At 36.0% G+C, this 18,831-nt stretch overlaps 2 protein-coding genes across 9 annotated transcripts in view; one reads left to right on the top strand and one right to left on the bottom strand.

Annotated features, from left to right (window-relative positions):
- Positions 1-276: 276 nt before the first annotated feature.
- On the bottom strand, positions 277-9,376 carry si:ch211-216l23.2 (uncharacterized protein LOC565061 homolog). The gene is made up of 9 exons (XM_055050850.1): positions 9,186-9,376; positions 8,959-9,045; positions 7,493-7,566; positions 7,218-7,356; positions 4,350-4,549; positions 1,742-2,020; positions 1,500-1,667; positions 1,004-1,246; positions 277-899 (listed from the first exon to the last, which is right to left on the bottom strand). The coding sequence occupies exons 1-9, from the start codon at positions 9,245-9,247 to the stop codon at positions 862-864; spliced, it is 1,290 nt and encodes a 429-aa protein (XP_054906825.1). The 5' UTR covers positions 9,248-9,376; the 3' UTR covers positions 277-861.
- A 2,716-nt stretch (positions 9,377-12,092) lies between these two features.
- cnot1 (CCR4-NOT transcription complex, subunit 1) overlaps positions 12,093-18,831 on the top strand; it is a 29,354-nt gene continuing 22,615 nt past the window's right edge. For 7 of the 8 annotated variants that reach the window (XM_055050641.1, XM_055050722.1, XM_055050560.1 and 4 more), the window contains exons 1-8: positions 12,093-12,204; positions 14,833-15,131; positions 15,889-15,996; positions 17,368-17,466; positions 17,786-17,854; positions 18,007-18,061; positions 18,198-18,401; positions 18,495-18,663. In XM_055050641.1, the coding sequence (XP_054906616.1) occupies positions 15,030-15,131; positions 15,889-15,996; positions 17,368-17,466; positions 17,786-17,854; positions 18,007-18,061; positions 18,198-18,401; positions 18,495-18,663 (806 nt within the window). In that variant the 5' untranslated portion in view covers positions 12,093-12,204; positions 14,833-15,029. Of the gene's footprint in view, positions 12,205-12,274; positions 12,350-14,832; positions 15,132-15,888; positions 15,997-17,367; positions 17,467-17,785; positions 17,855-18,006; positions 18,062-18,197; positions 18,402-18,494; positions 18,664-18,831 lie in introns of those variants that run through there. The other variant, XM_055050226.1, reaches the window with a different exon arrangement.

Genomic DNA, 18,831 nt, shown 5'->3' with positions numbered 1-18,831 from the left:
TGTTTTTAGCCCAAAAGAGGCTAAAATGACCCCAAAAAAAAAAAAGGATTTTATTCATTCGGGAGTTTCTGCTGGAATATTTCTTACAATATTTCAAACAAATAAAATGAACACAACAACAGCTGACAAGCTGCCTGTTATATAAATGTGATGCGTGTTTGTTGTTTGAACTAAAGATCGAAAAGTTCTCACTAAACACTGAAGCATTTCAAATGTTTTCCAAAGTAAACCTTCACAGAACTGCACTGAAAGAAAATCAGACTCAATATTTACATCTAAGAAAAAAAAATGACAAGATTTATTTACTACCAGAAATACAGAACATACAGGCCTTTTAAAAAGAAATGCATCTAACAGTTATATTTAATGTCTTCAGAGTTTGGTGCGTTTGAGTCCTGGGGATCTGAAATTTCCATCCACAATGCAGTAATAAAAGGACAGGCTGCTTAGTGATGATCATTTACATTTTTAACTGAGTTTTATCAAGAACAAAAATATGTAGCATATCAAAATTAAATCCTACACAATAAATCACAAGAAATTGTTTTTTTAGCTGAATCATGTTTAAACTTTTGTGCAGCTGATATTAACGCCAAAGAAAAAGTTACATTTCCTCCTTAAATTTGAAACTTCTTCAGAAAAAGAAATGACAGAAAATTTCAAATAAAGCTGGACGTTTTAACCTCTTGCTGCAAATAAGAGGCTAAAATCTGAAAAAAATAAAAAAGGCATCAAAAACATGAAAAATATGTATTACTTAAATTTACTGTTTTACTATTTTAATAAGAAACATCTCTGGAAACGTCCTGGTCTGAAGTCATCTGAAATACTAAAACGCTTTGTGTGTTACAGTGTCAGCCTTCAGTGTCTTGGTCCACCCAGTCGCATATGGGGGCCAACTGTAAAAACATAAAAATAATTATTTACTCACAGAAATCATCTGAAAACTAATTTTCCAATTAGTTTGTCTAAAAAGGCCAAAATGTCAAATGAAGTGATTTACCTGGCGTTGACAGAAGAGGAGGACGAGAACCCTTCAAGGACGGAGGGGCCGCCCTGGGCCTGGACCGGAGGCCCGGGTAGAGCGGAGGAGCGTGGTGGAGCAGCGGCCCTCGGGACAAACCTGGAGCTCCGTACGGATCCAGAGAGGACGGGGGGACCCGGGAACCCAGGAGTCCTAAAGACATCCCAGGAGGAGTCCGATGCAAAGACAGGAGTGGAGGAGGTTTGGTTTTGGGGAAAGAGCCTGAGGAGGAAATTATTTCAGGACACAAAGATGAAAAATACCAGTGCGTCCCCAAAGGATTGATAATCACTGTCAGTATGGTAAGTAGGCATGAGCCGGTACGATACAACTATACCACAGGAACAGAACTGAATATTTTCATGGTTTTGAAACTAACTTTGTCATACCACAGTATACTTTGGAACCAGCTCATGCCTATTGGTAACTGCTTGTAGATTCAGTAAAATAGGATGTAGCTGCTTGCAGTCCTGACCTGGTGTCGGCAGCAGACCTACAGATACAGGTGGAGAGTGGTCCCCAAGAGATCCTAGTGAGGCAGACTGAGGCGGTGGCCCAGGTGGAGTAGGAAGCAGAGGAGGGGGTTTCCCCAATCCTGGGGGAATCATGTTCCCTTTATCATCCTCATCACCTAAGGCCAGAGCTGAAAAAGAAAAAAAAACAAACTGCAGCCATTTTTCAGACTATTTGAGCCCCAATCAATCACCAGTGTCTCACCTTGCAAATGGTCCTGTCGGGAAGCGACATACTCTGAGATGGATTCCAGCTCCTCCAAATACAGATGCACCCCGTCGGCAAGAAGAGAGAGGAGATGTCTGATTTCGGAGGGAACTGTATGCCGTGCAATTTTTTCTCGATCCAGAAAGTCATCCAGCAGCTGCGATGCCTGTGCTGCGATGTCTGCAGGATCCCTTGGTGAACTCTCCTTGAGGAGTCCGCGACTGCACTCTGCTTGCACAAAGTCCAGAGCCTGGTCTTTTGGCATGTTACGGTGGACTGGGAGGAAAACGGGAGCGTTAAAACCGAACTGGAAGGAGACTCAACTTAGAGTGAAGAAAAGGTTTTTAGTTGTTCTTTTCCATCATAATCAGATGGATTTTATTTTTAATTATTCATTTACGTTTAAAACATTGATGTTTAAGGAGGTAATGCGTAACAGTGTGGAGCTTATGCAATCGCAATAAATAGTTTTCTTCAGTTGAAGTTTTCCTTTGTTCATGATCCAGAAAATTCAATAATTGTATTTTTTTTTTTCAACTGTGCATTTAAGTTTAGTCTTAAGCTGTAATCCTAAAAGGGAAAATAACTGATTTATTCACTCAATTTTGATGAGTTAGCTGGACTGCCTACTCATCAAAACTTGAAGTGTCTAATATTTTTGTCATAATTGGTTTAAGAGAAAAACTGCAGCTTCATACTTTTCAAAAACTGTTGCATTGGTGTAAAGGACGTCTGTGGCGTCATTGTGCATTTGTATTGGCTTATGTGGCTGTTGATTATTTAACCAGAGAAATGTGGAGACAAAAGTCTCCATTTTGTTTTAAGAGTAAGTGCTTAAATGATTGGGACACACGCTGAAGAACAAAAGGCATGTTTTGTGTAATGACAAAACGTGTTTATTCTTTTTGTTTTTCATGTTATGTTCTTTTGATTAAATTATCCATTTCCCCTAAATGGTGGTCATGTGTGGGTTAAGCAGCAGCATGTGTTGCACCCATTTCCACTTGTAAATTCAGATTTAATTCAAAACTACTTCAGTTATTTCAGAAGAAAATTAAATATGTTGCTGTAACTAGTCACTGTGCGACAGCCAACAAATGTGTTTTTCTTACAATTGTGGCAGCACTAATATATTTTCTAGATTTATAGCCTTTTTTTCCCCTTACAAAACCGAAACTTACCTTATATGCAGATTTGCACGTAAATGAAAGTCAGGTTTAGATTTTGTAATTGGCTTCAAATTTGAAATCTAGATGAAAATAAGGAGCTTCCCCCCACAACTCCAACTTCAGTTGTGTTTCAGTTCATTGGGTCATTTGTTCTGTTGGTTAAACCAAACTTTTTCTGACAGGCGCGCAACAAAATCTGTAAAATATACAGTAAATGTTTGCCATAAAATGTCTGCAATAATCCAGGTATTGTGCACAAGAAGCCAAATAAATTATTCCAAAAATTTTTGTTATGGTTTGAAAATTGGGAGGACACAGGAAATGAGTATTGAACCATCAGATTATCAATATCTTGGTGGAAAAAAAACTTTTTTACTAATGATAACTGTAGAATATCTCCTGTATAAATTTTGACCCATTTTTCAAACAAATGGTCTATAAGTCTTGAAGGTTTTGGAAGTAATTTCTCTGATTTTCTTTTCCTGCATGAGTAATGACACAAAAGTTGGATTACTTTGGTTATTACTCACATTTGATGTAAATTTTAACGTGAACATAAATATTCTAAATATAGTTAGATGTGCATATTTCATAGTTGACCAAGTATTGCATCCAAGTTGGTCTTTGTGATTGTGGCAATGCAAATTTTGATTCTACCTTAGACATAGTATATAGCCATCTCCGTTTTATAAAATGCAAATAATGCGATCTCAATTTCACAAAATGGTAGTGATTGATTCACAAAATGGTTCTCAACAGGATGGACTATAACATATTTTTGCTTTAGAAAGTTGTCACAACTGGTCTGTCATTGTCATTTACTTGTTGACGTAATTAAATATTTAATTAGGCCATCTCTCCCTTCACAAAACAACCACTAAAGTCAGCCAAGGCAATGTTTAAAATCCCTACTACAGTTTTTACAAAAGTGAAACTGGCAGTGAGTCAGCAATACTCCCTCTGATTACCTTTCTCAGTCAACTTCCAATCTGGTCACTCAGTCTTTACACAGGTCAAACTGAAACAGGACACCCACATAAAAGGCCAGGGTTATGATTAGTGGTTCATTCCTCTGAAAATGTGAAGGTTTCAGCTTAAGCCAAAAAGAACAAATGACCCATCTTTGCAATCATCATGTTTAGTTTTTTCTAGGCTTCAGAGTTTGCTTATGTGTTTTGGTATGGTGTTTATTTCAGAGGCCATTTCCTAAAAAGTTTAGTGCTAATGGTGTGTATTTGCTTCAACAGAATTCAATTTTAGTGCCTGTTTAAAAGATGAGCAGAATAAGAAAGCTTTATGAAACTTTTATGTCGATGTGTTAAGAGCAAAATGCAGTTTTTTTTTTTTGTTGAAGTGGAAAGAGTTTTAAAGAACTGAGGGTTGTAACGTACATGTTCTGGGGAGGGCTTGAAGGATTACGAGGGGTAGGGACTTACTTTTGAGGGACTCTGAGAATATGATAACAGTGCAGGAGGACAGAGCTACGTTTTTCTGCTCCACCAGTATACATAACGGGGAGCCGTCTGCTCGGACATCCTGCAGGGCCCGGGTCAGGCCCGATTCCGCTTGAAGGTACAGCATTTCCACTGACAGGCCACGCTCCTGCAAGCACTGGCTTAGCGATTTGGGGTAATCCCTTTGAGAGGAAGAGAAACACTTTGTTAACTAGACTTTTCCGTGTTGCGTTAATTAGATGGCATATAAAATAACCATTTCTTAGGTGAAGATTTTTATTTCTTCAGTTAAAATATATATTTTTAAAAACAAAACTTATTTCTTGAGTTTCAGGCGATCAGGTCTTTTTCAGATATAAAATGTGCAACAACTCTTTAATGTTAATCTGTAGATTGGTGTGATAATGGAAAAGTACATGATGTTCTCTAGGACGCAATAATCTACTGGCCACTTTATTAGAAACTTCTTCAGTTTCATAACCTGTTACCGCAAACACTGAATTAGCTAAATGACAGAAACTCAATGCACTTAAGTATCTACAAATATTGAAGGCAACTTGCTTAATAAGAACTTTAAATATATGAATCAATTTTACAGTGTGGCTACTATCAGAAAATAGGAACCTGAAGCTTCAATACAATAAAATTGAACAACAGGTTGGATGAATGTCACCTTTTCCAACAAGTCTTGATTTATTGGAGGAGGTCTATACTTGGCATAAACATGAAAACTTGGATTGTCCTGGCTGGTACTGCTCTAGGCTGCGGACAACCAAGCAAAGATGTATTGAATATTTTATTGGGTCCAATCTGTATAGTATGATACCAATCATCATTTAAACTGCGAAGCTTCTCTGAATAACATTGTTGGTCCTGTTTATGACTACTGTCCATCAATCTGATGATTATGGACATCAGTCACCCGATTGAGCAGAACATCTTTGGATTGTGGTGAAACTCGAAATTCTCATGAAGTGGAGACAAGGAAACCGCAGAAAATGAATGATGCCATATCATTCATTTTGACCTCAGTTTTAGACATTTTGTTCTCAAGAAGAACAAAATAACTAAAGAATGTCAGAAGCTTATTGAATCTTTAATAGAATTACAAGAATTGTGAAGGCAAGCCAACATTTGAAAGGTGTAATAAAGTGGCCAGTGATTTAACCTGAAACAAAGTTAAAGACAGTCCTGTTTTAAACCGTTTTCTTCATGTATAGCAAAAAGTAAGACCTTTAAAGTGTCTTTAATGCGTCTTCTGTATCTGCTGACCTACAGCCACTGTTCTGATTGATTGAATATCTGGTAACTGGCTGAAAACTCCATTCAGCCAAAGTGTTGCATCTATTCTAGACAGACCAGTTCTGTAGAAATCAAATTATCTGAACCAAATAATGTCTGAGTTGGACTCTTACTGGTTTGTGTTTGACTTTGTCAGGGAGTGTATTGTAAGTGAACAAGAAGCCAACTTATTTGCATTTTCAGCAGAACGTGTGAATGTTGTATGCAAAATAAAAGCTGAAAAAGTAATTAAATATCCCACCTCTTCCATAGAAATGTTACATGCGTGGAAACAGCTGTTTTGATGTTTCTGCTATCTGATAGACAAGAATTAATGTAAAGATTTAGGCTGCCTATTGCATTTGTTCTAGTGTGTGATTGATTTTTTTTTTTTTCCACATAAGCTTATATTTAAAAACATTTTCCAACCTGGTGAAGAAAAGTTTGTTTTTAATGCAACCCATTTTTAAACTTTCCCTGTTTTCATCATGAAGGAAAACTTACCTGGCTAAACCACGCCACAGCAACAAGAGCCAACAAAGAGGATCAACTTTTAATGTTAAATGTTTAGTGATCATTTATGGGTGAATTTATATACGTGTGTGTGTGTGTGTGTGTGTGTGGTGTGTGTGTGTGTGTGTGTGTGTGTGTGTGTGTGTGTGTGTATATATGACTGAATAAAAGAATGGAAAACAAATCTTTTTTTTTTTTTTAAGATAAACTGAAGTTTAAGTTAGGGCTGAAACTGCACTAAAACAAATACCAATCAGATGCATAGTGAACAATCAAGATATTATAGTGATGTGTGTTAACATAACTGGAACTGATGTAGAAGACTGCATATTGTTTATGTTCCAAAATAATATTGTTTATGTTCCAAAATAAGTGGTAATTGTTATTAGTCAGTTTTTCATCTGAGGATGCCTCAAAGATGTAAGTTTGTTTTTAATATGAACATCTGCTGATCCACGTTACGTTGAAAGTAAAGAAACAAAACTTCATGTCTGTCTTCAGTCTGAAGTGGAGTCAGAAACCTTAACTAGATGCAACATGTAGCTCAAATATTTCAAATCCTGGCCTTTGTGTTTTATGTTCTTGAATGATTTGTGCCAAGTTTCCTTACCTGTTGCATTATTTAGATTTTTCTTTTTCATTTGAAAATTTAATGCAAAAATGTATGATTATATGGGTTCAGCTCAAACCAAGCTGCCATCACATTGGCTTCAAATATCTGCTACCATAAGGTTAAGTCTTATTTAGTGGAGCAGTCAAGAACTAGCATTGATGCATTACATATGTGCTGAATAATGGCACCAATAGTGAAATTATTCACCATTATACCCAAAAGGAAATAGATACTCTATTGATAGCAGTTTAAAAAGAAACATAAGAAATTCAAATAAATTCTCAGTTGACAGCAATTCTGAAAAAGTGTTTCAATTAGTCATAACACATCCTGAAGGTGCAATAAAATGATAAATATTCATTAGTGGATGCTAAATATCCCAAGCAGAGCTTCCAAAACTCAGCTTAACTGTTAAGTTGAACAACTGCTAGAGGAAAACTCACAGGAACTTGTTGGTGACGGACAGGACCACGCAGTCGGCTGGCTTTCTCTCCTCCTGGACCTGCTTGTAGAACTTCTGGTACAAAGCTTTACGTCTGTCCGCCGGATTGACAACCTCGGTTTTGACTGGCGGGTTCAGGACTTCAAGAAATTTGGGAAGAGGTAGAGGGATGGGTGGAGGAGAGTGCACATTTAGAAGCAGGGAATAATTTAAGTGATCAGGTGTAGTCATTTTAAAAACATAAAAAATTCTGCATGATGAAAATGAAAGTCTCACCACTTGGCTGAGGTTTGTATGCCTCAAACTTTACACTAGTGGAGTAACCTTGAAGCTGTTCCAGCTCTTCATAACTAAAAATAGAGCAAAACAGGTTTCAATGTGCTGAATTTCATTGAGTTTTCCTGGGAGGTAATACAATACAGATTTCTGTGCACCGAAAATATAGACTGGAGAGGTAGGTACAGTAATGCAAGCAAAGGTAGCAGGAATTTTCACATAATTTCCTCTTGTTATATAATGTATATGCAAAGCATTATTTTCAAAATGTCTGCACAGTTGAACTCTTGAAATGTGTACATTTGTTAAAGCCGACCTAAAAAAGAAAAAAACCCAAAAGGTGACGATGGAACTGATACAGCACACACTGCAGCAAAAACCACAGCAGCCAACAGTAGAGTACAGTATTCAGAGTGACAGAGATCAGATAACTTATTTGCTTCCTTTTAACTTAAAGTAACTTGTACACATAAACACAGTAGGCACAACAGTAGAAACTGAAAACTTGACACCAAATAAAAACAAAAGTGTAATATTTATCAATTAATTTCTGAAAAAAACAGAACCAGGTCTGACCTTGAAAAAATGTTCTGCATTATGACAATTTAAACAGCCCAAATAAACACTGAAAATCCTGCTGAAAAACAATATTTTTTATTTAAAACAAATTGGATCCAGGGTTAACATTTAGATTCTCACTGAATCATTCAAATGTTTACATTTTGATTCCAGTTCAACTGACGAAGCCAATAAATCCAAAAGAAAAAGAATCAGCTAAAAGTGAGTGGTTTTAGTTTAATAAAACAGTTGACCAGTCAGCTTACCGCAATATTTGCAACAAAAATACACCATACAGAGTGAACAGCAAACAATTATTTTGCTGTTCACAGAATTCATGGTGTTAAATTAAAACATCAACATATGCCATTCACCCTTAATGATTTTATTCCTGTTGTTAACCAAGGCTCAGCTTTTACAAGTTTTCTCTTTTGTTGGCTGGATTTTCTCCACCAGGTTAGCCCATTAGAGTGAGATCAGTTACTGTTTTAAGTACCAGCAGCATCAAATCAGAGGCCCTATCTGCCTTTTTGACTGACAGGATTAAACAAAAAATCCATTTTAAAATGACAATTATAATCCACATTATGTCATCAAGCAGTGGACTATATGTAACATTTTCTCTGAAGTGAAAGTTTTATACTAGACTGTCTTCTTTAAAATATCAGATGCCTTTATTTACAGGTTTTTTATTATCATTCACAGATGCATATTTATTCAAATGCATATTTATTCAACTACGTAAAAGAAACAGCACATTGAAATAATAAGAGGCCGATTTATAAAGTACAAATTGAACAACAAACCAGTCCTTCACTCACAGAAAACAAATGGTCTAAAAAGCATAGTTTCCAGTAACAGTGTCATGTGTTAAAGCCGTTGTGTTAGCCACCGTTAGCCGCTTTTACCTGTCCAGAGCATCCTTTAGCTCCTCGGTTCTTTCTTCTCTGCTCGGGTACGGAGCCGCTCTCCGGAACAACCGCAGCTGCTGAGCACTGCAACACAAGAACCCATTTATTCATGGTATCTGGAGTATATAACTGCGCTCCCGGTGCAGAAACATGCACTTGTAATTGGGTGAAGTTGTTGTTCGAGGCTTCCATGCAGGCTAGCTGCTAACACTAAAGAAGCTAACCTTCCGTTTGGACTGCCGGACGGTCTCCGCACACCTGCGGCTGGCTTCCCCCAACTCGACATTTTACTGAAACTGAAACTGCAGCTCGACTAAAAACAGCACATTTAATCTGACGGATCACATAAAAATGCCCCGTCGATGTCCCTCACAGCTGTGAATAGCATGAACACACCAGTGGAAATGAGGTTTTAAAAAGGGGAGGAGCGCCGCGCTGATGAGCCCCTGTTAGGCAACTACCGCCACCTAGAGGATGGTACTGTACTTACAATCACAGTTCTATTTTAGTCTTTTAAAAACCAGAATTGGCGCATAACTTTTGTTTTATATAATGTTTTATATAAAATCAAATATTATGATAACGAACTCATTATTTGAGTTCTCTTTTTTAACAAATACTTGAGTAATTTTCTACTCACTCCTTTGTAAGAGCACCATTACAATACATAATCATTACAATACATAACTATATACATATATATATATATATATATATATATATATATATATATATATATATATATATATATATATATATATATATATATATATATATATATATATATATATATATATATATAATATATATATATATTTTTTTTTTTTTTTTTTTTTTTTTTACTCAAGTGAAAGATAGCCATCTGAAAAATTACTCGAGTAACAGTGAAGAAGTTTTAGGTAAAAAGCTGCACTGAGAACTTACTGTCTAATTTAATAAAAATCTGAGAAGAATGTAGTCATTCAGACAAATACAATATGTGCAAGTTCTAATAAAAAGTTAATAAAAATAAATCACCTTAATACAAAAATAAATTCGGGCAGAAGAGACACTTATTCCCAAATCAAATTTTTCCATAACATGTACAAGATATACACAATGATATGATAAATTTTGTGAAAATATAATTATACAAAGTAATAAGATAAAACTCAATATTTGCATAGGTATACCTGAAGCCTCTTCTGCCTTTAAAGTAACATATTCGCTTTAGCTTGCATAAAAACAACTACAAGAGGACAAAATATAAGAAATACATAACTGATATATCTTTGTTGCAAATATGTACATACCCTTTAACCAATAATTTACTAAAGCACACTTGGATTCAGTTTCAGCATTAGGTCTTTTTGTTAGAAATCTGTCACCATCCTAAATCTTGACAATATTTGTCAAAAGTTTCAGAAGTTCTCCAACTTTCTCAGATGCCTTTAGAGTCACCTACAGATTTTTGGTCAGATTTCTCTGTGGCTTGGCTTTAAATGTTTTGTTTTTTACAGTTTTTTTTTATTATGATTTACAGATTATTATGATTCACTACAATAGTCATTGTTTTGTTGAAGTAGATATACGTTTGGACTTACGGTGATTCTGAAAAACAAAACCTGTCTTCAATTTCATCTTTCTGTCAGACTTGGCATTAAGAACTTATGTGTTTCGCAACACATTGATATTTAAATAACTTTCAAAATTTCTCTACAGTGATGCAAATACGGCTAAAAAACTGCAAACCCTTGAAAGTAGTTGTTCTCCACAAGGCTGGCTTAACCATTTGGCAATATTAATTATTTTTTTTATGATCTCAAACATTTAGGAGTGACAAACAACCAAAGACTGCAAAAATCTATGTGGGGAGAAACCCTTTTTCATGGCGTCATGTATTGGAACGACCAGGTGATTGATTGAGAACATTTCCCTCATCTGTTCAGCAAACTCTGTAGTACCAATGAGGGGAGAACTACCAGGCAAAGTAGTTTACCAGGCAAAGCCAGTTTAACCATTCATTCACTTTTGTGGCTCTGTCTGGTTTAGTTGGCTTTAATTATGTTCATTTCAATCCCCCAAGTCTCTCTAAAACTTTAAAACAATCGCACCTGAATGGCAAGAAGATCAACGTCTCTGGGCTGGCGGAGTTGTGTGAAGGCTTTCATGGCGGGTGTTCAGTGCTTTGTCTGCTTACGGTTAGTTCAGATAGGGCTTATACTGAGCCTGGATCTGGTTTTGTGGCAAGTTTCTTCTTGTTAAAACTGAGATATTCCTTCTCCATGGTTGTCTCAGGTTTGTTCAAAATGAGTCACCCAAGTTATGATGTCAAGAAATCTGCCGGTTTTCGAATTGGCTTTGCAGTACAGATCTTGGACCTATGTTTTGTATTTATTAGCCAGAATCAGCTTTATTTGGAATTAGACTTTGGTTCCAAGCTCTCACATGATTGAGTATTCAAGTCAGGTCAAGTTTATTTGTATAGCACATTTCAGCAACGAGGCAGTTCAAAGTGCTTTACAGCATAAAAATAATATATGGTAAACACGTAAAAAACAAGCAATGAAAATTAAATTTTGTTAAATGCCATCCTCAGATTTATCAAGCAAATATACATCAAATATATCAATCAATGTTCACATTATTATTGATCAAAGGCAGCTGTAAACAGATGGGGATTTAACCTTAATTCAAAGGAAATCAGTGTTTCAGCAGCCTTGCAGTTTTCTGAAAGTTCGATGCAATGACAGCACTATTTTGGTGCTAAACCACACAATGACTTATAAACTAACTAACAAAAGAAGTTTAAAGTTTATTCTCTCAACTTTTTGGTAGCCCTGTCAAGATACTGCTGCAGATATCAAATCGACTAATGATAAACGAATGGAAGAGTTTCTCAAAATATTGTTATTAAATTGTCTTTAATTCTGGATATGTTTTTCAGGTGATAAAAGGCCAACTTTGTAGCTATCTTTATGTGTTTTTACCAATGAAAAACAGTTTAGAATAAATAAAAAAATAACGCTAAATACCCAGGTTTCTGCGGTTGTGTTAAATATTTATATTATTTGTTTCAGGTGTCCTCAGCGGGTAACTCGTGCACGTCTCCGCCTGGCAGCGTGAGCGCGCCGAGCGGTGACAGACGCCATTTTATTTTGAAAATCAAACTAAACTGGAGGCGCTGCAACCCTTCCATTTCATCAAGTTTGTTGTGGGGAAACTAGAAGGAATGACGATCTGAATTACTTTACTGGAAGCACGGTGAGACTGAGAATGTATTTAACTAACAACAATCGACAGAATTACATTCAAAGAAAAAACAGAGATTTAAGTAGGGGATGTCCGTTTTACACCAGCATGAGGGAGGGGGAGTCTAATTCCTGAAAACAGCTGTCATTTTCTTTAGGTAAAAAGTAGCTCACTCTTCTGGTAGAAATGTTTATCGTTGATGTAAATATGATAACCACTTTGTGTTTTGTTGTTGGTATCCGAAAGCCACCGTCACGTTTGGCTGAATGAAGGTTTACAGACTGGTTTAAGAAATCAACGTTTGTAGCTACGTTAGCATATTCAGAGATTAGTTGGAGCCGAGGAAGGAAAGCTAAGAAGGCTAATGCTACCGTTGGCGAACTATATCTCGTAAAACTAATGTCCAATGTTCAAACTAAACATTAAAAGTGACTGTGAGAATCCTTAAAACTCATAATGTAGCTGACTGATTTAAAACCATTAAAATGTAAATATTTTTTTCCGTTCACATTTATATGAAACATGCTCGTGCTGCTAACGTTAGCTTCTCGTAAATGCTAATTTGGTCATCTTTAGCTTAGGAAAATTGGAAACATTTCCTTTGCTCGTTCCTAAGTTGAAACGTAAATATAAAACATTTTTCCTAAGTCATGGATTATTGGACAGGGATTTATCATTTATTGGCTTTAAATCTATCAAAAATGGGAACTTGGTTCTTAACGGTGTTTACCAGCGTCATGGTGGTGTTAGCCGATCTACACACCTAGGTTTTCTCAGTAGTTGCTGAATGTGATCGCTGAAGAGTTCAAGGTTTTCCAAAATTAGTGAATTAATTTCATGTTACTAACACTGGTGGACGCTTCGGGGCTGCTTTGAACGCTCTGCTTTATTAATTTCATTTTTGTTAGCTTCTTAGATTTGCTAACTTTCATTAGCACGTTCTTTGTCCGGAGAGCGACTTCTGTTATTTTTGTATCTCTTCGCTTGAATGCGTGGAAAGAGAAAGGGCGACACTAAATGTGGCATTATTTTGTTTTGTAAGTTTTCTTAGCGGATATGTACGACCTTTGAATTAGTGAGCTGTAAAATAAACCATATAGACTGGTCCAATTTGAACTGGAAATGAGTGATCAGTGAAGTTATTCTGTCTGGAAAAACGGAGTCAATTCAGTCTATTTTTATGGCATTTACACTACTTTCAATATGACCCTCTTGGCTAATTCCACATTTAAAAACACAATTTGTGACCAGAGAAACATTTATTCTTATCGCCTGTTATCAATTCATTTGATTTAAAGCTATAGAATAGTGTCAAAAACACAGAAATGCCTATGAAATACCCTGCTTCCATAAACGTAATTAGAGATATGTGTCCAACTGGTGTCTTAAGTTTTTATTTTTATAAACTGTAAAATGATATATTTTAAGCTGCTGGTCATTTCTGCCCTTTGATGTGTATTTTTTTACTTTTACTATCTTTTTTTGAAAAATTTATGGTGTATTATAAAATTATGGAGTTTGATCTTATTTAAACTAGAGGCATATTATGGTTTAAACTGGAATACAGTTAATATTTCTTTGAGTCTTTGTGCGATGTAGTAAATCTAGCAACTCATGTATAATAGCATAATATTTACTTTCATATACAATCATTTGTTCACTTTTGGGAAAATATAAAATTGAGCACAGAATTTCACTTTCAGCTTTCTATTTACACCTGTAAGGTTATAATTTATTTACACTATACATGTTACAGTTAAACTTAAGAAATTTGTATCAGTTGCTGTTTTTAAATTTGAAAGAAGCAGACATATTGCATCTCCTGTTTTTATGTCAGTGTCGCTGTGGGATAGATTATACTGGTGTTATTGATTTAAAAAGCTCATTTATTACAGTATTAATCTGAGGATTAATTTTGAGTTAATCTAACTGGTAGCTTTTGTGAAATAATCGCATACATTTCTTCTTGACCATTGCTAGTCAACATGCCAGTCTGCATCAGCTAAATATGTTTAACTTTTATTCAAAGTTACATCTGTCCATAAAGTGTGAAATGACCCTAATTAAGTTATTAGGTGTTGTCACTATAATGTAATCATTTGTTACAGTCTTATGGTAGAAAACTGCAGATTTTATTTGTGTGACTGGAACTCTTTTCTTTCCTCCCCATACACTTGGGAGTTGGGATTGGTGCAGTTAACTTAAAATCTATTGTAGTTATTCCTATTCATATAATTTGGAGTAACAGTTTATTTTAGACCATAACTGCAATCTATGAGTGATACTATCATTGGCTGGTTTTCCTGTTTCTAAATCGTATTCTCAACTCTGGTGGGTGGCGATTTGCTCTCAAGATTGTATCAACATTCTGCCTCAGCAGACATAATTTATGTAAATATCTTTATTTTTTATTTATATTTTTGGACAGCACAGTGTAAATACACATAACTGACCACCACTGTAAATAAAAAATGGGTTTAACATAAATAGAACATAATTAAATGTAATCCCAGAACATTTATTGTATTTCTTGATTAATATATAGTTTTTGTCTTAACAGTATTTGCTCACATAAAAATATTGCTGATACAGAAAAAATCTGTTTCCAAATGACTTAGAAAAACTGTTCTTCTGTTACAGATGCTGTCCATGGTTTTAAACTGAAGGATTCTACCTGCTAGCACTGGGAGCCACTGATCGGAGCACACATTTGGAAGACAACATTTGTCGCACCTTTTGGGGGGGGGGAGCAGAAGTAACCTATCACTGAAGTGACTAAAGGGGAATAATGGTGATTTTGCGCCGTGCTCGGCTGCCTGCTTCCGCCCCAACCAGCAATGAATCTTGACTCGCTCTCGCTGGCTTTGTCTCAAATCAGCTATCTGGTGGACAATTTAACGAAGAAAAACTACAGAGCCAGCCAGCAAGAAATACAGCATGTAAGTAGGAGCAACATCCACTGCATTCAGTCTGTATTAGATTCCCGGATCTGCTTGTAAATCAATGTAAATTGTCAAAATGTACAGAAAATCTGACATTTAATTCAAATGTTCATAGTTGTGTTCAGTCACTGAAATGAATAATTCTTATAAACATCAGGTGTGCCTCTTGTGTGTTTCATCCTCATTGAGATTTGAGTAAACACTATCAGTTATGTATTTGATGTAACCAACTTGTTGACATCTGTTCTATAATGTTTGGCTGTCATTCAAACACCAGTTAAGTTAAAAACCACCTGCAGAGTTTTGAGTTCGGTGTGCAGTGATGAGTCTGATTAGTGCAACTAGATTGTGCCAAAAAAAATTAGAAAAACTTTTGGATTCTTCAAAATGTGTATTCATTTAAAATGAATACACATCACTCAGCCTTTTTGTTTAGATTCTTGGGAGTGACTGATCATTTTCGTGCAGTCCCTCTTACAGCTTAAATGCTGCTTTTGATGTTTTCCCATCAATAAATGATTTAGTCTGCTGACTTTACCCCATCAGAAGTTGGCTATTCGTTTTCCAAGAACAATTCTTTGTTTTTATGTCTTTCTAATATTGATACTTGTAAGGACATGTTGCAAATAAACTTTAGACTCGCATTTGAGAAGAAAACAGTCTTTGTAATATGGATTGCTTATTGAAGTGCTTGTAAAATCTTTATTTGCATGGATTGTGTGAAAGAAGTTGTCTCCACTGTGTGTGATTCCAGATTGTAAATCGTCACGGTCCTGAGGCAGACAGGCATTTACTACGCTGTCTCTTCTCCCATGTGGATTTCAGTGGCGATGGTAAAAGCAGTGGCAAGGACTTTCACCAGGTAATCTTTGAATAATCACATTTATCTCCAGCTTGTGCTATTTTGGGGCAACTTTTTATGGCATTTTGAAATATTTCAAAGCTTCCGACTTTAACTAACCTAGACTGATTTGTTACACTAGTGTGCCAAATTGCTTTTTTTAGGTGCACTCAAGAGTTTGATTGCGTCATATTTAAAATCACAGTTTAACAAGTTTTTTTTCTCTTTAAATTTCTATCCATGAACACAATTTTGACTTGAAAATGATTAACAATATTGCTAACATAAAGTACTTTTATTGACGCTTATTTGCACAAGAGAAGAAACGTTCTGAATAGAGCCGAAATTTAAACTTAAAAACATATATTTTTAAAAAAGTTTTATTGGCTCTAGTGGGCTTTATTTGATAGTGAATTGACAGGAAAGTGGGTAATGAGAGAAGGGGAAGACATGTGGCAAAGGTCACCAGGCCTGGAATCAAACCTGCAACGGCCGCATCGAGGCCATATGTAGGTTGTGCTTAACCCACAGCACCCTTAAAGACATCATTTATGAAAAAGAAAAATGGAATGAAATATGGAAAAAAATGTAAAGGCTGAATATCTAACAAATGTGTTAAACTGAACGTTTTACAAAGTCCAAACTATTTTTCTAATGAAAAATTATTTTGGACTCGAACTCAGTGAAGGGAAATTCTTCCTTTGCAAAATAGTGTGCAACATTGAACTACTAATCTGATGGCATGTGGTATTTTTATAGATCCATTAAGATTTTTCAGTGTTTCAATGTAAAGTGTATCAGAACTGCAGTGATGTTCACATGCACTTTGCTCATTTGTAAATGTGGAGAGTTGCATAGTGAGATTTAAACACACACTATGAATTCTTTGTTTGCATAGATATCTACGCTAACAACAGTCTCACTGTGTGCACAAATATATTGCCATAATTATCAGCAGTGGAATACAAAGAGATCAGTTGCCCTTTAACCTACCACCTCCTATGAGGTTGATGGTTCCAGGTCCCGCCCATCTCTCTTCCTGATTGGTTTATAGCCCTAATATGTGTATGTTGTTGAACCACAAGGAGGCTTTCAGAGTCTAAGACTTTTTCCTCGATTGAGCGTTTACACCGGCCGCAGATATTTTTTAGTTGCCCTATTGAGAAATGAGGTCACATTTGTGACCTAATTGGTCGCATTCTAGAGCCCTGTCTGTATAAGTGAAGCTGTAACAAACAGAAACGGAAATTGACCCCTTAAGTTGAGAGCAGTTTCTTTCTTTTCATGTCCAATTGCCACAGCAAGTTTTTCTTTCTTTTGTATAAAATTTTGAAGTCTTGGTTTGTTTCTTCTGCTGATGCATTTCTGCTCTTTGTCTTTTCTCACTACCAGACACAGTTTCTGATTCAGGAGTGTGTGTCGCTGATATCAAAGCCAAACTTTATCTCTACTCTCTGCTACGCCATCGACAATCCCCTACACTATCAGAAGGTAAGCAGTGTTATAAAATGTTAATGGGCTCAGTTAATGCCCAGAGCTTCCACTGTACTTTTGATTCTGGATTGGCAGCCAGTGGTCTTGTCATTTAGTTTAGTTTTAGAGTTCAACTGTAATTTTCTGTTTTTGCTTTGAAGAAATGCTTAGACTTTTTCTGAGACTTTAAATTATTCTAAATTGAAGTAGAATTCAGGTCTATTTAACTGGTATGCAACAGAACTGGGGTGATGTATTTTAATTTTTGTACGTTTAATGTGTGCAACACTCAAAAATTTAAGTTTGATCAAATAGTTCTCCTTAATTTATCTTTCAGAGTTTGAAGCCATCCACCCACCTGTTTACTCAACTGAGTAAAGTACTTAAACTCAGCAAGGTTCAAGAGGTGAGGAGGATCTTCACTATACTTTGTTTAGAGATATGTGTGCTAACGTATCTTTGTTTGATTTTAACTGAAAACCTTTGTGTTCTTTTTAGCTAAAAAGTGATCAAACATGTCAGAACCATCTTTATGTGACTTATTTTTCTACTTTCCAGGTAATTTTTGGCCTTGCTCTGCTTAACTCCAGCAACACAGATCTTCGGGGATTTGGTAAGTGTTGTAGCAGAGTCTTGCATGTTTCAATATAAAATATTTTCAGTTTAAAATTTGTTTTTTTTTTTACTGCTTTCTCATGTTTCTCCATCAAATATTAAATTTAACTGTGACATTTTTGTTATTGTTTCAGCTGCACAGTTCATCAAGCAGAAACTTCCCGACCTTCTGCGGTCATACGTTGACGCAGATCTCGGAGGAAATCAGGAAGGTGGCTTCCAAGACATTCCCATAGAGGTGTTGCACCTGCTTCTCTCCCATCTACTGTTCGGACAGAAGGGAGCCAGTGGGGTAGGACAGGAGCAGATTGACGCCTTCCTTAAGACACTTTGCCGAGGTATTAAAAGAAAAAAACGTGCCATCCATCTGTCTGATGATGAATTTTCAATGTCTCAGTTTGAACTAATGAACATATTTCTGTGTCTGCCAGATTTTCCCCAAGAGCGCTGTCCTGTGGTGCTCGCACCACTGCTGTACCCTGAAAAACGGGACATTCCCATGGACAGGATCTTACCAGACTCTGGGGAGTTAGCTAAGACCATCATGGAGAGTTCTCTCGCAGACTTCATTCGGGAAGTTGGTTACAGCTTTTGTGCCAGGTGAGTTCAGTAAGCTAATTCTAGAGTTTTTGCTCTTCACCACAAAGACACAAAATTTCACAAAGCATTTTTGGACCAGTTTTTAGTGCAAATATGTTAGTTTTGTCTTATTTCAAAAGCACTAACTTTGAGGTGACTTTTCAGTAAGATATAGAAGTTTTTTTAAGT

The sequence above is a fragment of the Poeciliopsis prolifica genome, unplaced genomic scaffold (assembly GCF_027474105.1).
Source record: "Poeciliopsis prolifica strain line A6 unplaced genomic scaffold, Auburn_PproV2 SCAFFOLD001, whole genome shotgun sequence".
NCBI lineage: Eukaryota > Metazoa > Chordata > Actinopteri > Cyprinodontiformes > Poeciliidae > Poeciliopsis > Poeciliopsis prolifica.
Note: the sequence above shows the minus strand (reverse complement) of the source record. Positions and strands in the feature narration are given on the sequence as shown.

What these genes read in the sequence shown, in the direction of transcription:
- si:ch211-216l23.2 (XM_055050850.1), bottom strand. Translation starts at nt 9,247, where the DNA reads ATGTCGAGTTGGGGGAAGCCAGCCGCAGGTGTGCGGAGACCGTCCGGC. An exon ending in TCCGTCACCAACAAGTTCCT is followed by an intron (nt 4,550 to 7,217) that starts GTGAGTTTTCCT and finishes TTCCTCTCAAAG; the next exon opens with GGATTACCCCAAATCGCTAA. An exon ending in CCGACAGGACCATTTGCAAG is followed by an intron (nt 1,668 to 1,741) that starts GTGAGACACTGG and finishes TTTCTTTTTCAG; the next exon opens with CTCTGGCCTTAGGTGATGAG.